This window comes from Ascidiella aspersa, chromosome 2, assembly GCF_963924565.1.
Source record: "Ascidiella aspersa chromosome 2, kaAscAspe10.2, whole genome shotgun sequence".
Lineage (NCBI taxonomy): Eukaryota > Metazoa > Chordata > Ascidiacea > Phlebobranchia > Ascidiidae > Ascidiella > Ascidiella aspersa.
Genome location: NC_139448.1, coordinates 19,818,478 through 19,839,925, shown reverse-complemented (window position 1 = coordinate 19,839,925; position 21,448 = coordinate 19,818,478). Strand labels below are relative to the sequence as shown.

Here is a 21,448-nt window from a genome sequence, read left to right as displayed (position 1 = left end):
ATGTGCCCATTGCGCCAATCCTCCTTCTAAGACAGTGGTCACCAGACTTTTTACATAAAGGTCTAGATAACTGTAAATATTGACTTTCGAAGGCCTTGTATAAAATTTTCTATTGACTTTATGTGACTCACATAACATGCAACATAGAAAGCTTAAAAAATATATTAAAAATTAAAAATAATGTAGGCTAAGCTTTTGGAAATACCAAGAAATGAATTTCATTACAAAGTTGTCTCAAACAGGGATCTACGTAGGCAGGGGCGGATCCCGGATGCCAAACGGTCATGTCCCAATCTATAGTTTATGCCTAATTTGATTCGCGTTTAATCTTGTATGTTTTTGTAATATGTTTAAACCAGGGAGTCGAACCGTTTGACTTTTCCGGTTCAGGTTCGGTTCGGGTTCAAGGATTTTTTCGGAATCCGGTTCAGTTGCGGTTTCGGTTCGGAGGAATTTAAAAGTTCCGGTTCAGCTTCGGTTCGACCATCGCTATTTCAAAACCGGTTCAAAAAGTTCCGGTTCAGATACAATATAATTTGCGTTAAATCTCAAAGTGTGGGTCGATAAATGTAGAGAATAATGTTTGAATTGTAAGACATTTAATCTAAGTAACGTGACGTACCGTATTAAAAAAACAGCAACTCATTATTGAAATATCTAAAAAATAAAAATCAACGATTTTTTCATTCAATATTCATATTTTTTTCATAAAATTTCGAATATGGCGTAACTTGACTCGGTAAAATCGAAGTTGTGACGTCATGCAGGAGTGAACCGCTTTTATTTACAGGTTCGGGTTCGGTTAAGGTTCAGGTACTTTCAAATTATTCGGTTCAGCTCCTTAAAATCTTATAAAAAACGGTTCAGGTTCGGTTACGGTTCGGATAAAATTGACCCAAAACCGGTTCATAAAGTTCCGGTTCGGTTCCGGTTCGACTCCCTGGTTTAAACTCGTTTGGGAAATCATTTTGGCACAACTGCATTTTACCTGCTTCGCGCGATTTTTAACTGTGGCCATAGCATCGTGAGACGATAAACTTCTACGCACTTTCAGAGTATTTTTATTTCTTACTATTTTTATATAACCATAGACGCTATCGCCACTTCGGTTTTAGCACAAATCTATAATGTTTATGCCAATGCTGGTTCTTTTTTTCTTCCCCCTTGAACCGCTATTGGTGCTATTCAAAACCGAATCCCCCCAAGAAAGATAGCACCTAATATGTCAATACAAATGAGAGTATAACCCGTTTTAAATTGCAAGCTTTTTATCAGAGTGGCATGTGCGCCCACATAAATTGTAGCCTGATGTTAAAAAGTCCTGAAAATGCCACTTTTTAAATTGCAAGCTTTTTATCCGCTATATTAATACTAAATTATAAGTAATAAACCTAACTGAATGATATTTTAATGAAAACAGTATAAGCAGTTACAGTAAATGACAAAGCACACATACTGTGACGTAATAATAACTGTGCAGTTCAGTCGTAAGCTTTTCTCCCTTGCGAAAAACACCTATAAGTTTAGAGTTTGTAGTTGACTCTGCTCATGCTCTTGCCTCATTATGCTGTACACGATTACTCCCATAACTAAAAAGTGTTTTATTGATTTACATTGGTAATATTATGTAATCTTGCTATTGCTATACCTTGGTGGTTTTAACATTAAATCCACCTCTGAAATATAGAAGCAAAAAAGGAGTTTTACGGTTACGTTGTATGGTTTCGAACATTTTTGGTTAACTGAATTAGGAGATTAGATGACCTCGTCCTATTGGGCAAAAAAAAAAGATTCACCCGTTTCTCAATATAATGGATAACTTAAAAAACTTTCAGATCAAGTTGTAAGATCTTTGGCCCACAGCTGCATGCAATTTTAGTTTAGGTAATACTCATAGGACAAGCGAAACAAAATATGCATGAAAACAAGGGTGGCGCTTGTCCTAAAGGACGTCTTAACTTGTCGCGTCATAAGTAATTAATAGTGGATAATTTGGAATTTATTGTATTGTGTATTTATCAAATATGTTACGATTTATGATTTGTCACTTTTTCACGCCTTTTACCAAACACTCGCTGTCATTCTGGGAACAGAGCATTCGGCTGTTTCACACATGATAAATGTTATATCGTGACACATATTTCCGTAACAGATGAAAGTATTTCACCTGTGTGAACGCGTTATTGTTAAAGTTCCCGGCTGCCAAAAAGGCTCCGGGTTATAAATCATTTCCGCTTTTTGATGTTGCCAAACTTTCAACTTATCAATATAACCAGTCTTGTCTAGTTAATACAGTAAGCGGTTGTGTTGCTTGCCGGCTTCTGGCTGGCCAGCTCAACACCAGCCAACAAAAACTGTGTGGATTTGTAATCAGACTACAACAATACCTTGAAGTAATAGCGAGGTTGATTGGTCGAGGCAAATTAGTTTAATGAGACTTGCAATTAACATACTGCTTCAAATTGTTGCCACGCGAGTGAGGAAGAAAGAACTCTATTTCTTATGGCCAAGAAAAGTCGTCGAACGAAGCTCAAAGAAAAGATGTGCCTTAATCTGTACGGACCACCTACAAACCACCGCCTAAAAACTATTATGCTTGAAACCTGCAAGAAGCTAGCTGTTAGAAGAATTGATTTCGTCGAAAGATACGTGAAGAGACGCTCCGTAGCGTCAGCAAAGCATTTGTTTGGAATTCGAAATACTAAATACAAACAAGCGTTGCCGATAAAGACATCACCACCGTTTGGAATCATGGAAAACGCAATTGCACATGGATTTCACTATAACTGCGATTCTGCCTAGTTTATCAGGTGAAAAATCTATTATACTTTTAAAATAAAAACAAAATTATATATATAATAAGTAAAAATATCGACTGAAAGGTCTGTAAATTGTTTCAATGCGACTTTTTATTAAACCATTATGTATCGCATTTCGCAAATTATGTATAGTCTATATCAATGAAGTCTAAGCTTAAACGTCGATCGCACGATATTTTGATAAATGTTAAAAGAGCTTAATTGTTGTGCTTGGGAGCTCAATAGTTTGAAATCAACGCGTTAAACTTGTGAATCACGACTTAATTTTGTTGTGCACGAAATAATTTCGTGTTAAATTTCCGAATTCTTTTAAACATTTGGTACGTTTTGGGTTTTTGTCTGTTTTTCTCTCATCACGCAGCCGCGTTTACACACGAGTTTAAATACCTCGTATCAAAAAGCATAATGATTTATCCACACGCGAAACATTAGCTTTCAAATCACAACTTTAGGAACACCCCATTTCCTGCCTTTTGTTGAAAGCAATAGTGAATAAGAAACAACTTCAAAGCGTATTTTCTTGTGATGCGTCGTTATTTTAAAACTTACATTGAACGAATTGTGCAAACTAAAAAAAATGCAAATTTTTAAGGAAATGTTGCTCAATGTTAAAAATCAAGAATTTAATTCCGAACAAATAACTGCCTCTTCCTTCTTTTGTCTTCACAGTTTCACGTTTTTCACCATGTATGACGATAGGACATGAGCGAGACAAGGAGACAACAACAAAACACCTGTCGTTCGTTGACTTATCGATAGAAGAAAACATCTTGTTGTTAAATGTTGCTAAAGGCTAGTGTGACTCATTGCCTTGTTCATTTCGCTCGAATCGTATTAAGCACTTTCTAACAAAAGTCAATTGTGTTAAAAAAAATAGCAACCAGTTATCGTTTTCGATACCGGTATTGTGAATGTATTGGCGATATATTTCATACAGTACGGTCAAATCCCGGACATATAAGCAGCTTTTGCCATTTCTCCCTGACGCAGGTTTCAATACTAAATTCCCTAACATGTCAGGGAAAATCCTGACGTATGCAACCCCACACTAGATATTACCCTTAGAGGGTATTCCCCCTGACTGAGAACCTCCTATATAACATAGTCATAGGTCTTTATTCGATTTAACAAAATAGACTTTTGGTTAAATTCGATATATACTCTGGCCAACAAAATAAATTTGACTCCCGAGACTGACTGCTTTCATAATAACCCACTCCGGTGATCCCGAGTACCGAACTGGGATACGCAGCCCTGGTGTAAATGGCAAAACATAGTATGTAGCCTATTCAAATTAAAATACGTGACGCTAATTGTTCATTTAAGTCAAAAAAATAAATCTTGCGTTGTGTTTTTGTAGGATAAGCCTCTTTGGGGGACATGGCCTGGTCCCCGATTTGGGACATGGCCTGGTCCCTGCATCCACTCTGTCATCAATACTATAACACGTAAGCATTAACAGATTTATTTAATAATTCCAAACTAACATGTAACTAAAAGCAAAAAGTTAAACAAACGGCTTCTCGGGAAAGAAAAAACTTGTGAAAGGTTAATTTTGATCAATATAGCGGATGGGTATTTCCACAGCTGAAGTTAATAGCGGTCACCGTAATCGTCATTGTTTTACAGTCGAAGGTACCACGCTTGGATAAGCCCCTCACTAAAACTCCTAAAGCTGAAGTATTTTAAAGCGCCAGAATAGATTGACAGTTTCTGGGGTGCGATAGGGCATAAAGCCCGTTTCTAAAATGACAAATTGTGGTCGCACTGTTAGGCCTTCACGTGTCCCCTTTTGGTTATTGTGGCTAAAAGTATTTTTTTTCTCACTTGTCTCTCGCTAATAAATTTTCTAGCCACTCCACTTTTGCATTAAATCTTGGAGTGAAATTATATTGTATGTTGCGGCAACCGATTTGAAGGAACCTTGACAGTGTTGTTTGCGGCGCCACGTGGTCGTGGTTTTAACAAATGTTTACATTGTACGTTGTGTACAACACGGGTTGAGTGACAAACCGTTAAGCAGGCTACATAATATTTAGCGTAACAGTATAAGCCAATATGTTATATCAAAGATTTTATTCGTACGTTGCAAATTGTAGTGCTACAGTCACACTAGAAAATAAAGAAGTCACCAAAGTGATCACATACTGGATCCACCCTGCTACGGTGTGTAACTCTCGTGGTTTACTTTTCTACCCTTGGAACCAAATAGACGTAATCGTGTGATCACCTTCTTGGCTTCTTGTATTCAGGGGATCGATTTTTACTATTGCTGTTTCTGTGTAAAAAAAGTGTATGTTAGCACCCAGTCCATCCTGACAAAATGCATTTACGTCGTTATTAATTAGTTGTAGGTATCAGCAGGGTTACCAGCATTGTTTTATATCCTAAAAGAATAAGCCATACGACGCAAACGTGTGAGATTAAAACATAGGCAAAAGCTAAGCTATTTTTGCTGAGACACGCTTTATCCACAGAATGAGTTTTTTCTAATTTAACAACATACTGAATGGTTTTACGATAACGTTACAGTGGGAAGAAAACATATCATAAATACTACACCATAGAAAATGGATGACTTCATAAAAGTGGCATTAACATCACATACGACATCAAACTGATTCGTGTAAAATTCTATATATATAAACCAAAATTATCCATCTCATTCGTCCTAGGATAAGACGCCATTTTGGACTTTCAACCACTGGAAAAAACGATTATCAGTCTCCAAGCAAAAATGTAAACTCAATTTTTAGCTGTGGGGCATAGAGCGAAAGTCGTGCAGCCAGATGCGAAATTGTTTAAATACCAAAAATGTAATACTTTTTGGAAGACATTTCCCGTCGTCTTTTATTAAGCGGGTTCCGTGGATCGGAAATGTCAAAACGATCTTCATTGACTTCACGATTCACGTCTTTTGCATCTCGTAACTCGCTGTTATTTCTAAGTCGATGAAGAAGCCTATAACAACAGCAACAATATAACACATTACCAGTTTAAATAAATTATTATTTGAATAGAATAATAATCTATTGGAATTCAGTCGATTAACCATGAAAATACTAAAAAATTACATTTCTGTTGTCTTATGCTAGTTAAGGGCGTCCAGTGATTGCCGTTTGTTACTGTGTTTGTTAAATATAACAAAGATATTGTAAGGAGACCGTAGCAAATAAAACGAAAAGAAAATCACATGACCGAACAGAGTAAAATATTTTCTAACTCTAAATCCTTCACAGTTGTAAATAAGAATAACAATCATTTATTGTCCTTGCAAATAATAAGTATAATGTAGTATAATTTTTTTAAATAAACTATACGGGCTGGGCTCAAAACATCTAATATTATAAAAGATTCACAGTTGGGCAGTTAGTTTACATTTAATAATTAAACAAACCTTAAAAAAAAACTATAAAACCTTTAAAAAAAATACCTAAATTTTGCGGTCGCTGGCAACAATTCAAGGTACAGAAACCATAGCGAGACACAGAATACCACTACGCTTTGTGTTATTAATAGATGCATAGTTACCATCCGGAAGAATCCATATCATCATCATTACTGTCTTCGTCTAACTCCACCATAGGGGGATCATTGCCATCATGGTTATCGTCTTCCCACCCAGCTTCTTTTCTTGCGGAGAAGAGTTTATTCTTGAAGTTGCTCAGCATTTCAAGTGTCTAGTGTTTTGTGGTACAAATTAATTGCAAAGTTTAATATTACACCTACAAAACCTTAAATATAAACATCTTATATATATAAACCTCTGTTTTAGTAAGTCAAATATTAATTTTTTGTCAGGGTTATAACAACAAACATTGTTGATTTGTTTTGACTCTATTTTCTTAACCTCGGTAGTCAAAATTGTCTGTTTTGCAACGAATGAGTTTTACATTACTTTGTCATGATACTGTCCACAACTACAAAAGCTGTAGTGGATTTCAGTTTATCTACTGCTGTGCATGTGCAAATGGGCCGAAAATGCCTTGGAATAAAGTTAGAAATATTATTCAAATAGATGAAAGTTAACTTTCTAGAAAATGTAGCGCTTTATAACATTTGTTTCAGGTTTCAGGTAGCAGGTTGACTCAATTAGTCAATTAAAAATTAAAATTGGAACAATATAAGCTGTTAATTTTAAAAGAACGATTTTCAAGCTCCCTGTTGTTTTACTAACAGAAAAACATACAATCGAAACAGTTTTTAACAGAAAAACATACAATACATAAAATAATATAATTATAGCCCTTTTATCTAGTTTATAATAAATAACCACAAGGTGATATTCATGAGTGGTTTTAATGGTATTAATCAACTTCCAACTTACAGAAGTCTCTCTAGAACCACTCTTGTCTTTAGTCTTTGTAGATTGTTCACGATACTTTTTCTGTTGCATTTTGAAGTCAGCATACATTGGATTGGAATTGCTTTCATCTGAAGATACATTAAACTTTTAAATTTAACTCACTACAAAAAGTTAAGAACAACATACCAGCACTGCTTTCTGGAGAGTTTTCCTGTTTCTTTGAATCAGTCATGCTCTCCTTGATTTTTCTTGACTTGATGATATCTCTTGCCAACTGTTTTGACTGTTTCCTTAAATCTTCACTGCAAAAAGTCATGGTTACATATAGTTGTGGATGATTCCCACTAAACTGTAGGTATCACAATACTGTACTTTGTGTTTATTCTTGCATCCAGGCCATCAACTTCTTTCTGAAAAACAAAAACTTTTAAAAGGTTTGTTACAGTAGAAAAAAATTATCTTACCAAAGAAGTTGTAATTGTTCTTTTCTTTTCACTCGAATAAGCTTGTAACTTGTCCTTGATCCGCTGCATTTGCTCTGCTTTGCTTTCCTCAGTAGGGCCTAAATTCATGTTCTCTTCTTCGTCGGACTAAATGAAAGAGTGGTGCAAAACACTTTAAAAAAACTCATTTCCATCAACAACAAAACATTTTGGCAACCTGATAAGTGAAACCATACAAGCTGTAGATGCAAGGGTGTAAAAATATGTGAGTATATAACAGGGGTGGGATATACTTAATTAATGAAGGGGTTACTTGCAAAAAAATACAAACACAATCTACAAAGCTAAAAACGCCAAAACAATTAAACAAAGGTTTGTATTACGAGTTTAAAGTCTATTCGGTGTGTCTATTCCCTTACAAAAGTCTATTCCCTTACATGTCAAACCATAACTAGTTTTTATGTTTTGTTAATTAAATAATTTTCCGTTTCATTTCTGGTTGCAATCAGTTGATTAATATATGCAACAATATTTGAGTTAAAAAATTTTAAATAACCAGGTAGAAACCAATCAAATCCATACAGAGCTGGAAACTTCATGCTTGCTTAGGCTGCTTTCCATTATTGCTGGTTCAGAGCTTAAAGTTGGATCATTTGAAAGGTCATGGCTGCTTTTACTTTTAACTGTGTGACTCTAGAAAGAGAACAAATATTTTTTTATTTAGGAAATATAATGTACAAACAATAAAAGAAATGCTTGTGATGAGCCTTCAACTCACAACCTCAACAAGTCAATACCATCAAGAGCAACTCATTACAGAACCTCATAGCGACATTTACTAAAATGCAAATTTTGAATGGGGATGTGCAGTACCAAATCAAGTCACTGAAACAATCATAAGTTTGTGCACAACTATGATCTAGCTTGTCTGAAGTGGTATTGACTTATCATATTGGCATATTTATCATAGAACACCAGAATCCTTAGTTTAAGGGGATACTTTCACTCAGTATGGCAAAATGCTGGCGACTTGACGACTATGTCAATCAAAGAAACAGCCAGAAAACTCAAAAAAAATTATTTAAAGAAAAAACTTTTCTTCTAATTTTTTTTTTTGAAAAATCAATCCATTTCACAAAAAAAAATTGTTATTGTTTCCACACATATTGAATCTTATATAATTTAAACACGAATAGAAAAAACACTCCACACTACAGTTGTCTGGAATTGATTTTGTTGTACCATTCTGAAAAAAGTGTGAAGTATGTTGTTTAGTGAAGGAAAAGCCAGTGCTAGGCAGATAAATTGTTTAATATTTTCAATTTCAATCATAGAGTTGTTGTGTGTTTGCAGTTTTACCTTGACTGGCAAAGGGGTACCAAGACATGTTTCTTCACTTAAATAACGTACATTTTTGTCTGTTTTAAACTTTTAATTATGGAAATGCAAAAAAAATGCTTAAGTTTTGACCTTTGTTTAGGTTTTACTATATTCCCATCCAACGCCTGCAATATGATTTCACTTAATAGTTTAATTTATCTCTCCATGTAACCTTTTTTTCTATACAGCCAAGTTCTAAAGCAATAGTGACCCAGTAATGACAATTGTAGTCTAATTAATAAATCATATTTAGCTTCCTAACACAGGGCTGGGCAACATTTTTCTAGTCGCAGGCCAAAACCAACTCAAAAGGTCTCTACGGGCCATCAAATTTTAACTGTGTAGACTTTATGCATGTTGTAACAACCGCAAAAAAAAATTGTTATTGTTTCCACACATATTGAATCTTATATAATTTAAACACGAATAGAAAAAACACTCCACACTACAGTTGTCTGGAATTGATTTTGTTGTACCATTCTGAAAAAAGTGTGAAGTATGTTGTTTAGTGAAGGAAAAGCCAGTGCTAGGCAGATAAATTGTTTAATATTTTCAATTTCAATCATAGAGTTGTTGTGTGTTTGCAGTTTTACCTTGACTGGCAAAGGGGTACCAAGACATGCTTCTTCACTTAAATAACGTACATTTTTGTCTGTTTTAAACTTTTAATTATGGAAATGCAAAAAAAATGCTTAAGTTTTGACCTTTGTTTAGGTTTTACTATATTCCCATCCAACGCCTGCAATATGATTTCACTTAATAGTTTAATTTATCTCTCCATGTAACCTTTTTTTCTATACAGCCAAGTTCTAAAGCAATAGTGACCCAGTAATGACAATTGTAGTCTAATTAATAAATCATATTTAGCTTCCTAACACAGGGCTGGGCAACATTTTTCTAGTCGCAGGCCAAAACCAACTCAAAAGGTCTCTACGGGCCATCAAATTTTAACTGTGTAGACTTTATGCATGTTGTAACAACCGCAATCAGGGATAAAACTTTTCTTTGCAATTTACACTTGATGAAGGAAAAAGAATTGCACAAAGCTTAAAAAAACTGCTTTTAGGTTGAAATAGCCAAAACACATGAAAAGACTCCGGGTAGAGTTTGTAAAATAGGTGTCAGGCCGCTTGATGTGCGTTAGCGGGACGGATCTGGTCCGCATGCCGTAGGATGCGCACCTCTGGACTAACAGAACATGCTTTAAACAAGACAGCCTAGACACAAACATGTCAACTAAACATTTAAAATAAATGGGAAAAATAGTTTTTCATTTTACATAGTTTTCTATTATTTTACACAATACTCATAACTTTGGCTAAAAACTAAAATTTTCAGAAAACATTTAAGATATATTTTTTATAACATTAATCGGTCAATGTATATTTAATAACTCATTAACATACAGCATCAAAAAATTTGTTATCAATTTCTTCCTCTTCTGCTTCTTCACCAAATGATAATAGTTTAAAATCTCTGAAAAACATAGTACATTGTAAATAAGTCATATGCATAATGCAGTAACCGCCCTACAAATGTTATTACTTTGTAGCTTTCATTTGACTTTTGTTCTTTTTTTTACTTCTTTCTTTTTTATCAAGGCTTTCTTGAGTCACCCTCGGTTCAATATCATCAAAGGGATTTGCTAAAACCTGTACACAGGAAAAGGTGAATAGGTAAACTGATTTTAAATAAGTACCTATATACAACCCATTTACCACTGGATATTTCCTATATATATATTTTAAGAGTAAAATGACAAAAAATTGTAAAATATGTTTGGTAATATATTAATTTACAACAGAAAATTGGTAAAAGCGAAAGGACTACTCTTAGGTATTTAAATGTCCATTGAATATTATTCCGAACAAATTTGTCACCATTTTGATAGCAATTATAGAGGTAAAGGAGAGAAAGACTATCAAACTATTTCTATGCATTCATTATGCACTAATTGACCAGTATCTGAAGAATTTGAAAATAAGAACGGTCAATATTGTGGTTATAGACCAGGGGTGGGCAATTATTTTTAGCCACTGGCCACATGAGAAACTTAAATGGCAGGCCGGGTCAAAAATAGGATCTGAAATTAAGCTAACGAATTTGTTATTATGTTAGAGTTGTGCAAAAATGTGCAATTTAAGTCGAATTTAAAGAAGGCCACAAGACGGCAAGCGAAGCGTGTATGTTTGTCTAACTTTAATTTAGATTTAGAGGGAGCGTGTAGCATTGAGCACCGACAAAAAATGTACATTGCTTGATATATTGGCGTTTATCAAACTTTTGCGTTCGTTGACCCAAAAGTTAAGATTAAAATACGTAAAAAATTTGAAAAACATACAATGTTTTTTCTTCCTTTTAAAGTCTTAAGTTACCGTAGTGTTACTTGCATTACTTACAACGGCCATATTGCAAAGACGATACAAATCGGGAGAAACACACAACATGGCATTAACAAAATTAGGTGAATTAGCAAAAAATAGTAACATATGGAGAAAACAGTGTTTCATGGCAGCCAAAGCCTGGTTCAGGCATGGCACTGAATGATGATGAAATTAGGTGATCAAAATGTTAATCGGCATATTTCACAGCTTAAAAAACGGTTCATATTTCAAAGACGGTACATTCGACGTAAAAATATATAAATATTAGGCTAAGCCTGTTGAACTTTCGTTGGAGAGAGTGCCACAGTGCAGAGGAGGCTATTTGTCTGTAAAGTTTTTAAAAAATCGCGTGGAACATACAAAAAGACAGAAGAGATTCGTGAGAAGCGCGAAAACAATTTCCGTTTTAGGGTTTCAAACAGGCTAAAAATCAAATTTGGCGGGGTCTTGACTAAATCCGTCAACTTGCCCTTGTTTTCGCTTGGCCTATGTATTTTAGGGAAAATAAGCCATGAGTCGGATTAAACTGCTTGGTGGGCCGGATCCAGGCCGTATGTTGCCCAGGTCTGTTATAGACACTTTTAATGCCCCCCCCCCAAATGGGTGACAAACACAAGAATAATAAACATAATTATTACAAATACCTTTGTCCATTTAATAAACGGAGGATTAAGGGGGCGCTCATCATCTGTAGTTCCAACTTCTCCCAACCTCACCAAATTGTAAATAGTGTCTCCAGTAACCTGACATATTTTAATACATTATATATATTTATATTTTTGTAAACCTTAAACAAAAAGTATAAAACCTTCCCGAAAATAGTGTGTTTTTTATTTAGATCGTTACAGGGACCCAAAGTAAAAAAAAATTGGCTTCCATTGTCATTTGGCCCTGCATTGGCCATTGCAATCAAACCCCGACGAACAAATCTAAGCCGTTGATGGAATTCATCCTGCAATAAAAAACAACACAAACACAAGTGTTAAAAAATTAATATAAATATTTGGCATTTGGCAATTTACAACAATCAAATAAACTTAATATAATGTTATAAACTATACTTTTTTCCTGTAGCATGCAAAACCCACAGTAAATTCAAAAGAGTTTTATCGCTTTTTCATGTAACTGAGTTTGCAATCTTATGCATTATGTTGCCAAAAGTAAAATGTGGCACCCTCTTTACATTTGTGCTTTTGGCCAGCCAGATAAAAGGTTTTGTAGGTAATTGATGATTTTGAAGCCTATTTGTACATTGAATAAGCTGTTTTTAAATATATAAATAACAAGTTGGTTTAATAGCCAATATAGGTGAATAAACAAAGTGTATTTACTTTGGTGAGGTTAATGGTAAAAGAAATAAAGCTTTAAAAGCTAACATTAGAAATATTTATAAATTTGTTAGCATAGTGCTTTCGCGATTAATTTAGTCACTATAGGTATATATATACATATAATGATTAATTTCGCCTGTAAAATACTGAGCTACAAAGAATACAAAGTTACTGCTGCCAGCAAAGCATAATCAGAACTGAACGATTATGATGTACATAACTTTGCTGAATATTTTTTTAAAATTGACCTTGACTATCCACATAGCGCACTCCATCTAAGACCACTAAGTTTCTGATGGAAAGTTACTTTTTATCGCATTTAAGGAAACAGTGACTGGCATTGCACATTAGTCGCTTGCTAAATAACACTTGATTGACACTTTATGATTAGGTGAAGATTAAATTGGTAGCTCGAAAAACGCTAACGCTGCACTAAATGGCTTCTTATAAAGCAGGGGTGTCCACCTCAAACATGATACTGTGCCAATTTTTATCTTATAACTTCTTCCCGTGCCAACGTTTAGAAATTGATTCCTTCTAGCATTAAAAGCGCTTTTTATGTTTACAATATATATAACATTTGTTTACACATGAAAAACATTCGTTTATTTAATCAAACCAACCATTCATATATAACCAAATCTGCTTTCGCAAACGTTTTATTGCCAAAAAAGGTCACGGTTGGTTAAACAAATGGAAACAATTACTAAATTTTAAACGAGAGTCGGAACATAAATTTAACACGATGTGAGGTGTTTAATACTAATATGTGCTAAGAAGTTATATAGTTTTTCGACTCATTCTATTTCGTCTTGTTTCATATATTTATACAGTGTAGTAAATATTTTGTCTTGCTTCATTTATATCTTTGTCTTTGTTTTTGTTTTTTTGATTTTTTCACTGCGTTTCCGTTGTCTGCGGTGACAAAAAAATTGATGTTATTGGTGAGGCTTCCCCATTTAATATCGTCGAGCTTTTTGTAGTGTAAGAATAATTATTTGATATGTAAGAATATTATTCTTATGTTTAAGTGTTCATATTTCTCTGCATTTTCGTCATTGTATTAAAAATGCCATTTGGTTGTTATTGTGAAAGATTTTGCGTCAATTTTCTTGAATTTTTTCTTGCGTAATGTTATTATTGTTTTGCACTGCATTTCGGCGCTTTTTTACTGTTATTGTCAAAGTGTTTCCTGTCAATCTCTTCGAGCTTTTCTTATGTGTAAGAATATTATTCTTCTGTTAAACATTCGTATATCTCCATGTTTTTTCCGTCATTTGTGTTTCCGCTATAAAATTAAGTTTTTGGCTGCTATTGTAAATGAGTTTTTGCCTCAATCTCCTTGAATTTGTGGTATGAGTAATTGTATTTTTGTGTTTTACTGCGTTTTCGTCGTTTTTTGTTGTTATTGTTGATGTTTTTCTTTCATTCTCTTTTGTTATGTGTAAGAATATAAATCTTATGTTTAAATGCCCATATATCTCTGTGTTTCCCTTATTTGTGTTTCTGGGGAAAAAACGCCGTGTTTGCTGTTATTCTAAATGATTTTTGCGTCAATCTCAGTATTTGTAGTATTTTTTATTTAAGCTGTAAATATATCACTGTGTTAACGTCATTTCTGGCAGTAAACTTGTGTTGTCGTTAATGAATTTTCGTTGTTATCTTATATTTCTTGTGTTTCCAATGTATCACTAACTTGTGTGTTGGGTAAATGTTTTTTGTTTTTTCGAATGAACCTTTTGTACAAACAGGGTGCAGTTGACTCGATGTACCTTATGGTCTTTCGCTGCATCCTGGAACAAACAACTGTAATCTATCTATCTGTCAACAAAGATTGGCCCTAAACTGTGTAGTAGCAATGTGCATTACTGCATCTAAGACCATCGGTGAGCTGACGTTTGCTTCTTGCTTCTACACACCAAGCCACTACAGTATAATGTTATAAGATAATAAGATCAGAAGTAATTGTTAGGTGCCGTAATTATCACAATGTATATATAACCATTTTTTATTAGGTCGCTTGCAACATTTGGCACACATGCCGCGTGTTGGACACCCCTGATTTAAAATAAGCTTGATAAATGTGTCGGACAGCAACAGGCTTTTATCAAGACATTCCACTCGCGTATGTAAAAATAGACGCAATCATCTGCAGCAAAATGAATAAATTATAGTGGTTTCAATTACCTGATAAAAAGACATAATTTGATTCTATGTTCTACTTTGAACATCCCTAACATACAGTGAAATCGGAACCGATTTTTTATTTTCGTTTTAGGATTGATTAAAAACTAAAAAGTAGTGCTGTCAATTACCTGTTATTAATGACTGAATAGAATGCCAATACCCGAAAATCATAAAGGTCAAATATAATTTAAATACCCCTAATTGCTAATAACAAAGATACACATGTTTTGATGTCCTGGTACAACTAGGAATCAATGAGGATGTCATACAACGGAACAAGTGTAATTTATTTATTAGTTTGCCTAGGCAGGCCCTAGTTTTCCAGGTCTCACATCGACTCAGATGTAGAACAAATGGTACCAACCTTAAAAGGTTTGCCATATATTGATTGTCCGCCTTCCCCCGTACCTGTTGGGTCTCCTCCTTGCACAATAAAATTATGAACAACACGATGGAAAATAATGTTGTTATAATACCCTGAACAACACATAAACATTTAAATGCATAGATAATGTTGTTAACACAAAAATGTGCATAACAAACCTTCCAAACAAAGTTGCACGAAGTTTCTGCATGCCATGGGAGCTTCCTTTGGCCACAACTCTATGTCAATTTCACCCATTGAAGTGTTCATAAGCACCTTTCCAATGGTACTAGGCTCTTTAATGTATATATTGCTCATGATATTGATTGCAACAAAATTTATATACTGTTTACTAGTTTTTGAAGAGAGATAAAAATACCAAATTAAAAAAGTTAAGATTAACAACTAATATTAGTAATATAAAAATATCCCAGTTACTTTGGTGTTGTCCTGAACTGTTTATTTCGACCTCTTTGCTTTAAAATTTTGGTCTTATAGCTGGAGTTCCTCTAAAATTGCCCTTGATGTCCCAGCTATGGTTTTAAAAAAAATTTAGGTTTCGACAAAATTAATTTAGTAAACAATAGCTACTGTTGACCAGGTTGGAAAGTAAGGCCAATTTCCCGCTTAGCCGCGGTCACAGCCGCGCATTTTATGTAAAATCAACGTTAAATGCGGTCAGCCACGAAGAATCGCTGAAAAAACTTTCGTCGCGTTAACGGTTTTCAGTATAACACTCCATTTTCAGCCATCCAAATTTTACAAATAACGTTATTACAGCCGCGCAATTTCAAGCTGCAAAATCGTCTCCCCCGCGCAAAATCCAAACTTTCCCATCTGGACTGTTGATGTGTTCAAAGTTTCTTTATATTGGTAGTTAATGTTTATACTTAAACTAGTGCAATTGTCAGACAATAATTTGGCTAACAATTTGTTTACATCTTGTTTTATCTTTTAATATCCGGATTAAATCAAGTATTTACCAGTCCAAACAATGTAAATTAATGCTGCAGATAGTGTCACACCATATATATTACTTTCATTAGAAAATTCTGGACTTTAATTAAAAACGGCAACAAAATGTCTTATAAGTTAGATTCATCTTCACTTAAAACGTATAACTGCTTTTCTAAGAAAATTAGGAAACACAAATCGAAAAAAATCCCTAAACCACCAACCAGTGTTGTAGCAAAAGAGTAGATCAATTGCTAATAAAAGTTTGTTTTTAACCAAGGAACCACAAATAAGGGCGCTGGTCTAGAATCCTACCATAGCGTTCAAACAAGTATTAAACAAACGCAGAATGTTTGGATTAGGGTGCCAGTTAGCGTTTGGGAGTGGGTGGGTCAAGTATTATTATTTTACCCACACCAACCCCTGTTGACCCAAACGCTAACCCGTAGGCCTACCCTAACCCAATTGTCCCAATAATTTCCGTTGTGGTAGAATTATAGACCAGCGCCGAAATAGCACTTGTGCTAAAAAATATTTAAAAAAAAAAAAATAGTTTTTGCATCGGTAATACAAACATTATTAACAAAAAATACCTTCTTGGAACTAAAATTCCCCACTTAGAAGGGAATTCCCCTCGGTTGAGAACCTTTGCCTTAAATTAAGGACCTTTTGAAAGCAAAAAATGTTTACTGTTTAATAAAGCTTGCGAACTCTGTCCAACTTTTGCGTGGTTATACTATTATAATCCAATCAGCTTTAGACTAATTCACTATTTTCTATTATATTGTACGACCCCATTAATTATTAAATAAATTAGACATTATTGCTAAGCAAGATTGGTGTTTTTCTAAAGGAAATATATCACCCCAAAGGTGTCGTACCATGACATGATACGACATGGCGATATTTACTTGCATATTTACGCACAAGTTCACTTTCAAAGAGAGGGTGTTCATAAGTTAAGTTGTTTTATGACGTAAAGATATGACGTAACTTATGACGTCACCCATTTAATTTAATAGGTTTTTGCCGCCTATCGAAATTTTTAAAGTGGCAATGCGGCCCATTCTGCTAAAAGGTTGGACATCCCTGGCATAGACCTTGAGTTGAATGTTGTCGTTTGACCTTAAGTTGAATGTTGTCGTTTGAGTAGTCTCACAACAGGTTGAATGAATGAGCTCGATTTTTTGGCGAGACGTTGCTACTCTAAATGAAAATTCGATATTTGAGGTTGTAGAAGCCACTTTGTCATATTGTGTTTACACAGAGAATTTTTGTTTTTAATCGATGTGTCGTAACGGAAAATTTTCAGTAAAAATCTATGGCCTAAATTCTTTGCAACCACATTGTAATGTTTACGTTACTCCTTGCAGCCAATGTGCAAACGATAAGCGGAAAGTTTTCGGTAAAATTCCGTTACGTAGATTTCTTGCAACCACATAATATTTGCAGCGAATTTGCAAAAAAAATTCAAATTGCTGACACCAATTTTTATGCGTCAAGGTATTTCACCCGATTCGTCGGCAAATTTGGCTTAGCCATGCCACAGCATACTGCATTTTTGCCGCAAAGATAAGCCAAAGGAATATGATTTCCTGATTCCAGGATCACGCCTGTTAGCATAGAAAGAGAAATGTCTGATTCCCGTTGGATGGGGACTTCCCTTTACCTTTTTGCGACTGAAACGCGGGAAAACGCGAATCTAGGCTAAAAGGCGCCTTTTTCAAGCAACATAATTTTATAAATTTTATTGGCGCTGGTCTAGAATCCTACAACGATTTTGCAGCTTGAAATTGCGCGGCTTTAATTCCTGTAATAACGTTATTTGTAAAATTAGCGCGACTGATAATACAAGAATGAAAACCGTTATCACGACGAAAGTTTTGCGCGTTTGAGCGATTTTTAGTGGCTGGCCGCATTATACGTTGATTTTACATGGAATGCGCGGCTATGACCGCGGCTGAGCGGGCTTTGGGCGTGCGTGTGGGTAGGTTGAGTGTTGTTATATTCATTATTTAATTATTATACTTGACCCACCCTAACCCAAATAATGTGCGTTTTGGTAGGATTCTAGACCAGCCCAGTAATTTCTTATACTTGTAGTGTAGGTTAGTTATAATGAAATGTAATAAATTGGCACAGAAGGGGCATATGCAGGGTTTCTGTAGTTTATGTAATTGGCTGCCCTCTCAACAAACAACAGGGAAGCTCTTTTAACACTGTAGCTTTATATGTTTTCTCATGGAAAGGTGCCATTAAGCGTACAAAATGGTAGCTTGCTATACAAACTTAGCAACATTTAGGGGAAGTAGCAAATGTCTTGTTTACCCATTAGCTACCATGCAGTACATAAGCACCAGTCTGCTGTCTGAATTTCAGTGCACTTTACGCTGAGATATCTGGCATACAGAAACAACTTTCAAGGTGTGCAATTATGTTTTTACACACCTTGTGTTGGAAATCCTACCACAAAAGCTTTTTTCAATATTTAAGCGTACAGTATACCAATTTAGAAGTTGGAAACTCTGGTTGTTGCAGTGCTAAAATAAAGCTACAGCTAAAATTTGTTGTCGTTTTATAACTGACATGCACAGGCTCATTGGGAGCTGTTTGAAACATGACAATTAACACAGATGCCTGCTGCAATTTGTTGTTGCATACAACTTTATTTGAAGGGGATCAACAGCCCATATACAACAAATAAAACAATTTACAATTTGTGACCAAGCCCTTCTGGAGCTGTGCTGACTAGGGTTCCTCTTGTTCCCAGATCTTTTCACTCCTGGGAAACAGGATTGAAAAATGAAAATCCTGACGAAAATATTTGTGCCCAATTTCATCATTATGATGTTTAAAACTATTTTATTTTAGCTCCAAACATTTAATTAATTCTCCCTGGTGCTGACCAACAACCCTAGTGCTGACCACTGATATTTTCACACATTATATACCAGGGGTGGCCAACACGCGCGAGCCGCATGCGACTCTTCACGCAGTTATATGCGGCTCTTACGTTCCTGTTGCACTTTTTTTTAAATATTTTGATTTTGTTTGGTTAAGCCAGTGGTTCTCAAACTGGGGTCCACGAGATAATTTTCTGTGACCGCAAAGCACGTAACGTTACATAACACGACGCTCCCGAAGAAGGAAATTTTTTGTGCAACTTACTTTTCCAAACCAAGCTGATTAGTTTAGGTTATTGCTCGCTTTAAGTTGAATTGTCCATTGTGACGTCATGGTGTTGCGTTGCCGTTATGCTAATAAGAATTACGTTTTTACACTTTGCAGCACTGACACTGTGGGCTATACGGTCACTTCACTCAAATAAAGTGATTCGTTAGAGGTTAACACAGCCGAGCTAATACCAAAGAAGCAAGTGCGCCATCTCATTGATACCATTAAAAACAACGTGTAATTTTGTGTTTATTTGTGTATATTTTTAAGGAACCGTGAGCAATTAAAAAAATTGCTGGGGGAACGTTGCGAAACTTCTGTAAAAAAGTTAAGAACTACTGGGAATATTGCCGGTTCCGACTCCCGACTGTTTGCCTTAAGGCCATTGTATTTTTAGTAACACTAGAAGTTAAACGCAAATATATGCCCAAATAATATTGATAAATCACATTAGATCGAGAAATGTGTAATTTATCATGCAATGTGTCGCGTCTCCTTTTAAATTAATATTTTGTCTATTTAACAAAATAAAGGCATTTTTTGTGGGAGTGAATAAGAAATGGAGTGATACGCCTTTTTTTCGTTTCATGTGTGTTAAGTGTGGCTCTTTGAGGTTAACCAAGTACCAAATGCGGCTCTTGGTATGTGATCCACCCCTGTTATATACCTTGCATCATGCCTTCGGAAGGCTTACTGAAATTAGTTGGATCAGGATTTTAGTGCAAGCAAAGAAAGGCCATTTTCTAGCCTTGCTTGCATGCAAATCCTGATTAAGCTAACTGATTTTGGGGCACCAATTTTTTTCAATTTGGTAAAGAGTAAACGCAAAGTAAAAAAGAGTAACGCAAAGAAATATGGTTTGCAAACACTGCAACGCACATTGTTTGGGTTACCCTGCAGGTTGGGGTTTCAAGAGTTCACACATTTTTTTATTTACTATTAATAATAATGATGTTTTTTTTACTATTAAAAATAATCACATTTTTTTTTATTTACTATATAAAATAATGATTTATGGAACTACTGAATGTATAGTACTTTTAGCCATATCCAAAGCACAGGTATTTCAATAACTTGCTTTCATTCTTTTCTATAATTTGTCAAAAATCTTATCATTGGGTTAAAAATACCGTGAAACAAACACCACGTACACTAATTTAATGGATATCAACCAGCCTTTATCGATTTTTATAATACCTCATAATTTTTGCATTTGATTGCAGTTTAGTCCGAGCCCATCCGCAGATGTTTCAGTTTGAATGTTGTCTGGTTAAATATTCCCTAATTTGATTTTTCATTATATTATATTCTAAGATTTAGTCTCACAGTTATTAATTTTTGTGATTACTTAGCCTTTCTTAATCCATAGAACAGTGAATCAACCAATACATCCACACAGGAGACCATTTTATATATTATGAGAGTTACTTATTAAAGTAATCTCTTAATGTATTTTTCCATATTTCCTTCTTTAAAGGGTTATGTTGATCAGCATTGTGACATGGTAATCCCAAAGCATTTGGTTTTTGCCCTTTTACTATTTGTGCTATTGTTATAGAACGACACACCTGTTCAATCACACTACTTACAAGACATGTTTGTGCTATGCTGTGAGCTATATTCACTAAAATCCTAGCAGGGCCATCTCTTTAGTTACCTAATGTGAACTTTCTTAAGGGAATCTGGCGCTAAATAAACCAATATAGTTTAATCTTGAGAACGACCTCAGCTACACAGCCCCTAAACCTAGTGTGCTAAGTTATTTTAATGTTAAATAAATTCTGCAATATGTTAATGTGCACATAAAACTTTCAAGTTTAATCAGCTTCTAGGAATTTTGCATCATATTAAATTTCTAGTGAGTCTCAATAACTGCCTTCTTTTTGTATTTTTTTAGCTTGAAGTTTATTATCAAAGCAAATTCCTAAACCCAGTTTAGATGGGGTATATATAATAGTTTTTTATCGCAATTTTTTTCAATTTGCTTTTTAGAATTTTAAAGCAATAGTATATCATAATATAGTGTGGTTTATGTAAAGTACTGACAGTCAATGATAAACATGGTTATGAAAAAAAAGATGAGATGGATTTGGAGGATAAATCTTT

General features: G+C 34.7%; 1 protein-coding gene across 1 annotated transcript; it reads right to left on the bottom strand.

Moving 5' to 3' along the window:
- Positions 1-4,878: 4,878 nt before the first annotated feature.
- Positions 4,879-15,562, bottom strand: LOC146164244 (spliceosome-associated protein CWC27 homolog). Its single transcript, XM_083381143.1, has 14 exons — positions 15,394-15,562; positions 15,215-15,327; positions 12,141-12,284; positions 11,977-12,075; positions 10,494-10,600; positions 10,355-10,424; positions 8,151-8,261; positions 7,590-7,715; positions 7,498-7,535; positions 7,312-7,427; positions 7,147-7,253; positions 6,351-6,499; positions 5,643-5,780; positions 4,879-5,097 (listed from the first exon to the last, which is right to left on the bottom strand). Exons 1-14 carry the CDS (start codon positions 15,530-15,532, stop codon positions 5,046-5,048), a joined length of 1,509 nt encoding a protein of 502 aa, XP_083237269.1. The 5' UTR covers positions 15,533-15,562; the 3' UTR covers positions 4,879-5,045.
- Positions 15,563-21,448: the final 5,886 nt, after the last annotated feature.

Bases quoted from the DNA above. Each gene is read 5' to 3' on its own strand.
- LOC146164244 (XM_083381143.1), bottom strand. From the start codon at position 15,532: ATGAGCAATATATACATTAAAGAGCCTAGTACCATTGGAAAGGTGCTT. The intron at 12,285-15,214 runs GTTGGTACCATT...TTTTTATTGCAG, and splicing joins TATATGGCAAACCTTTTAAG to GATGAATTCCATCAACGGCT. The intron at 12,076-12,140 runs GTTTTATACTTT...AAAATATGTCAG, and splicing joins AACACACTATTTTCGGGAAG to GTTACTGGAGACACTATTTA.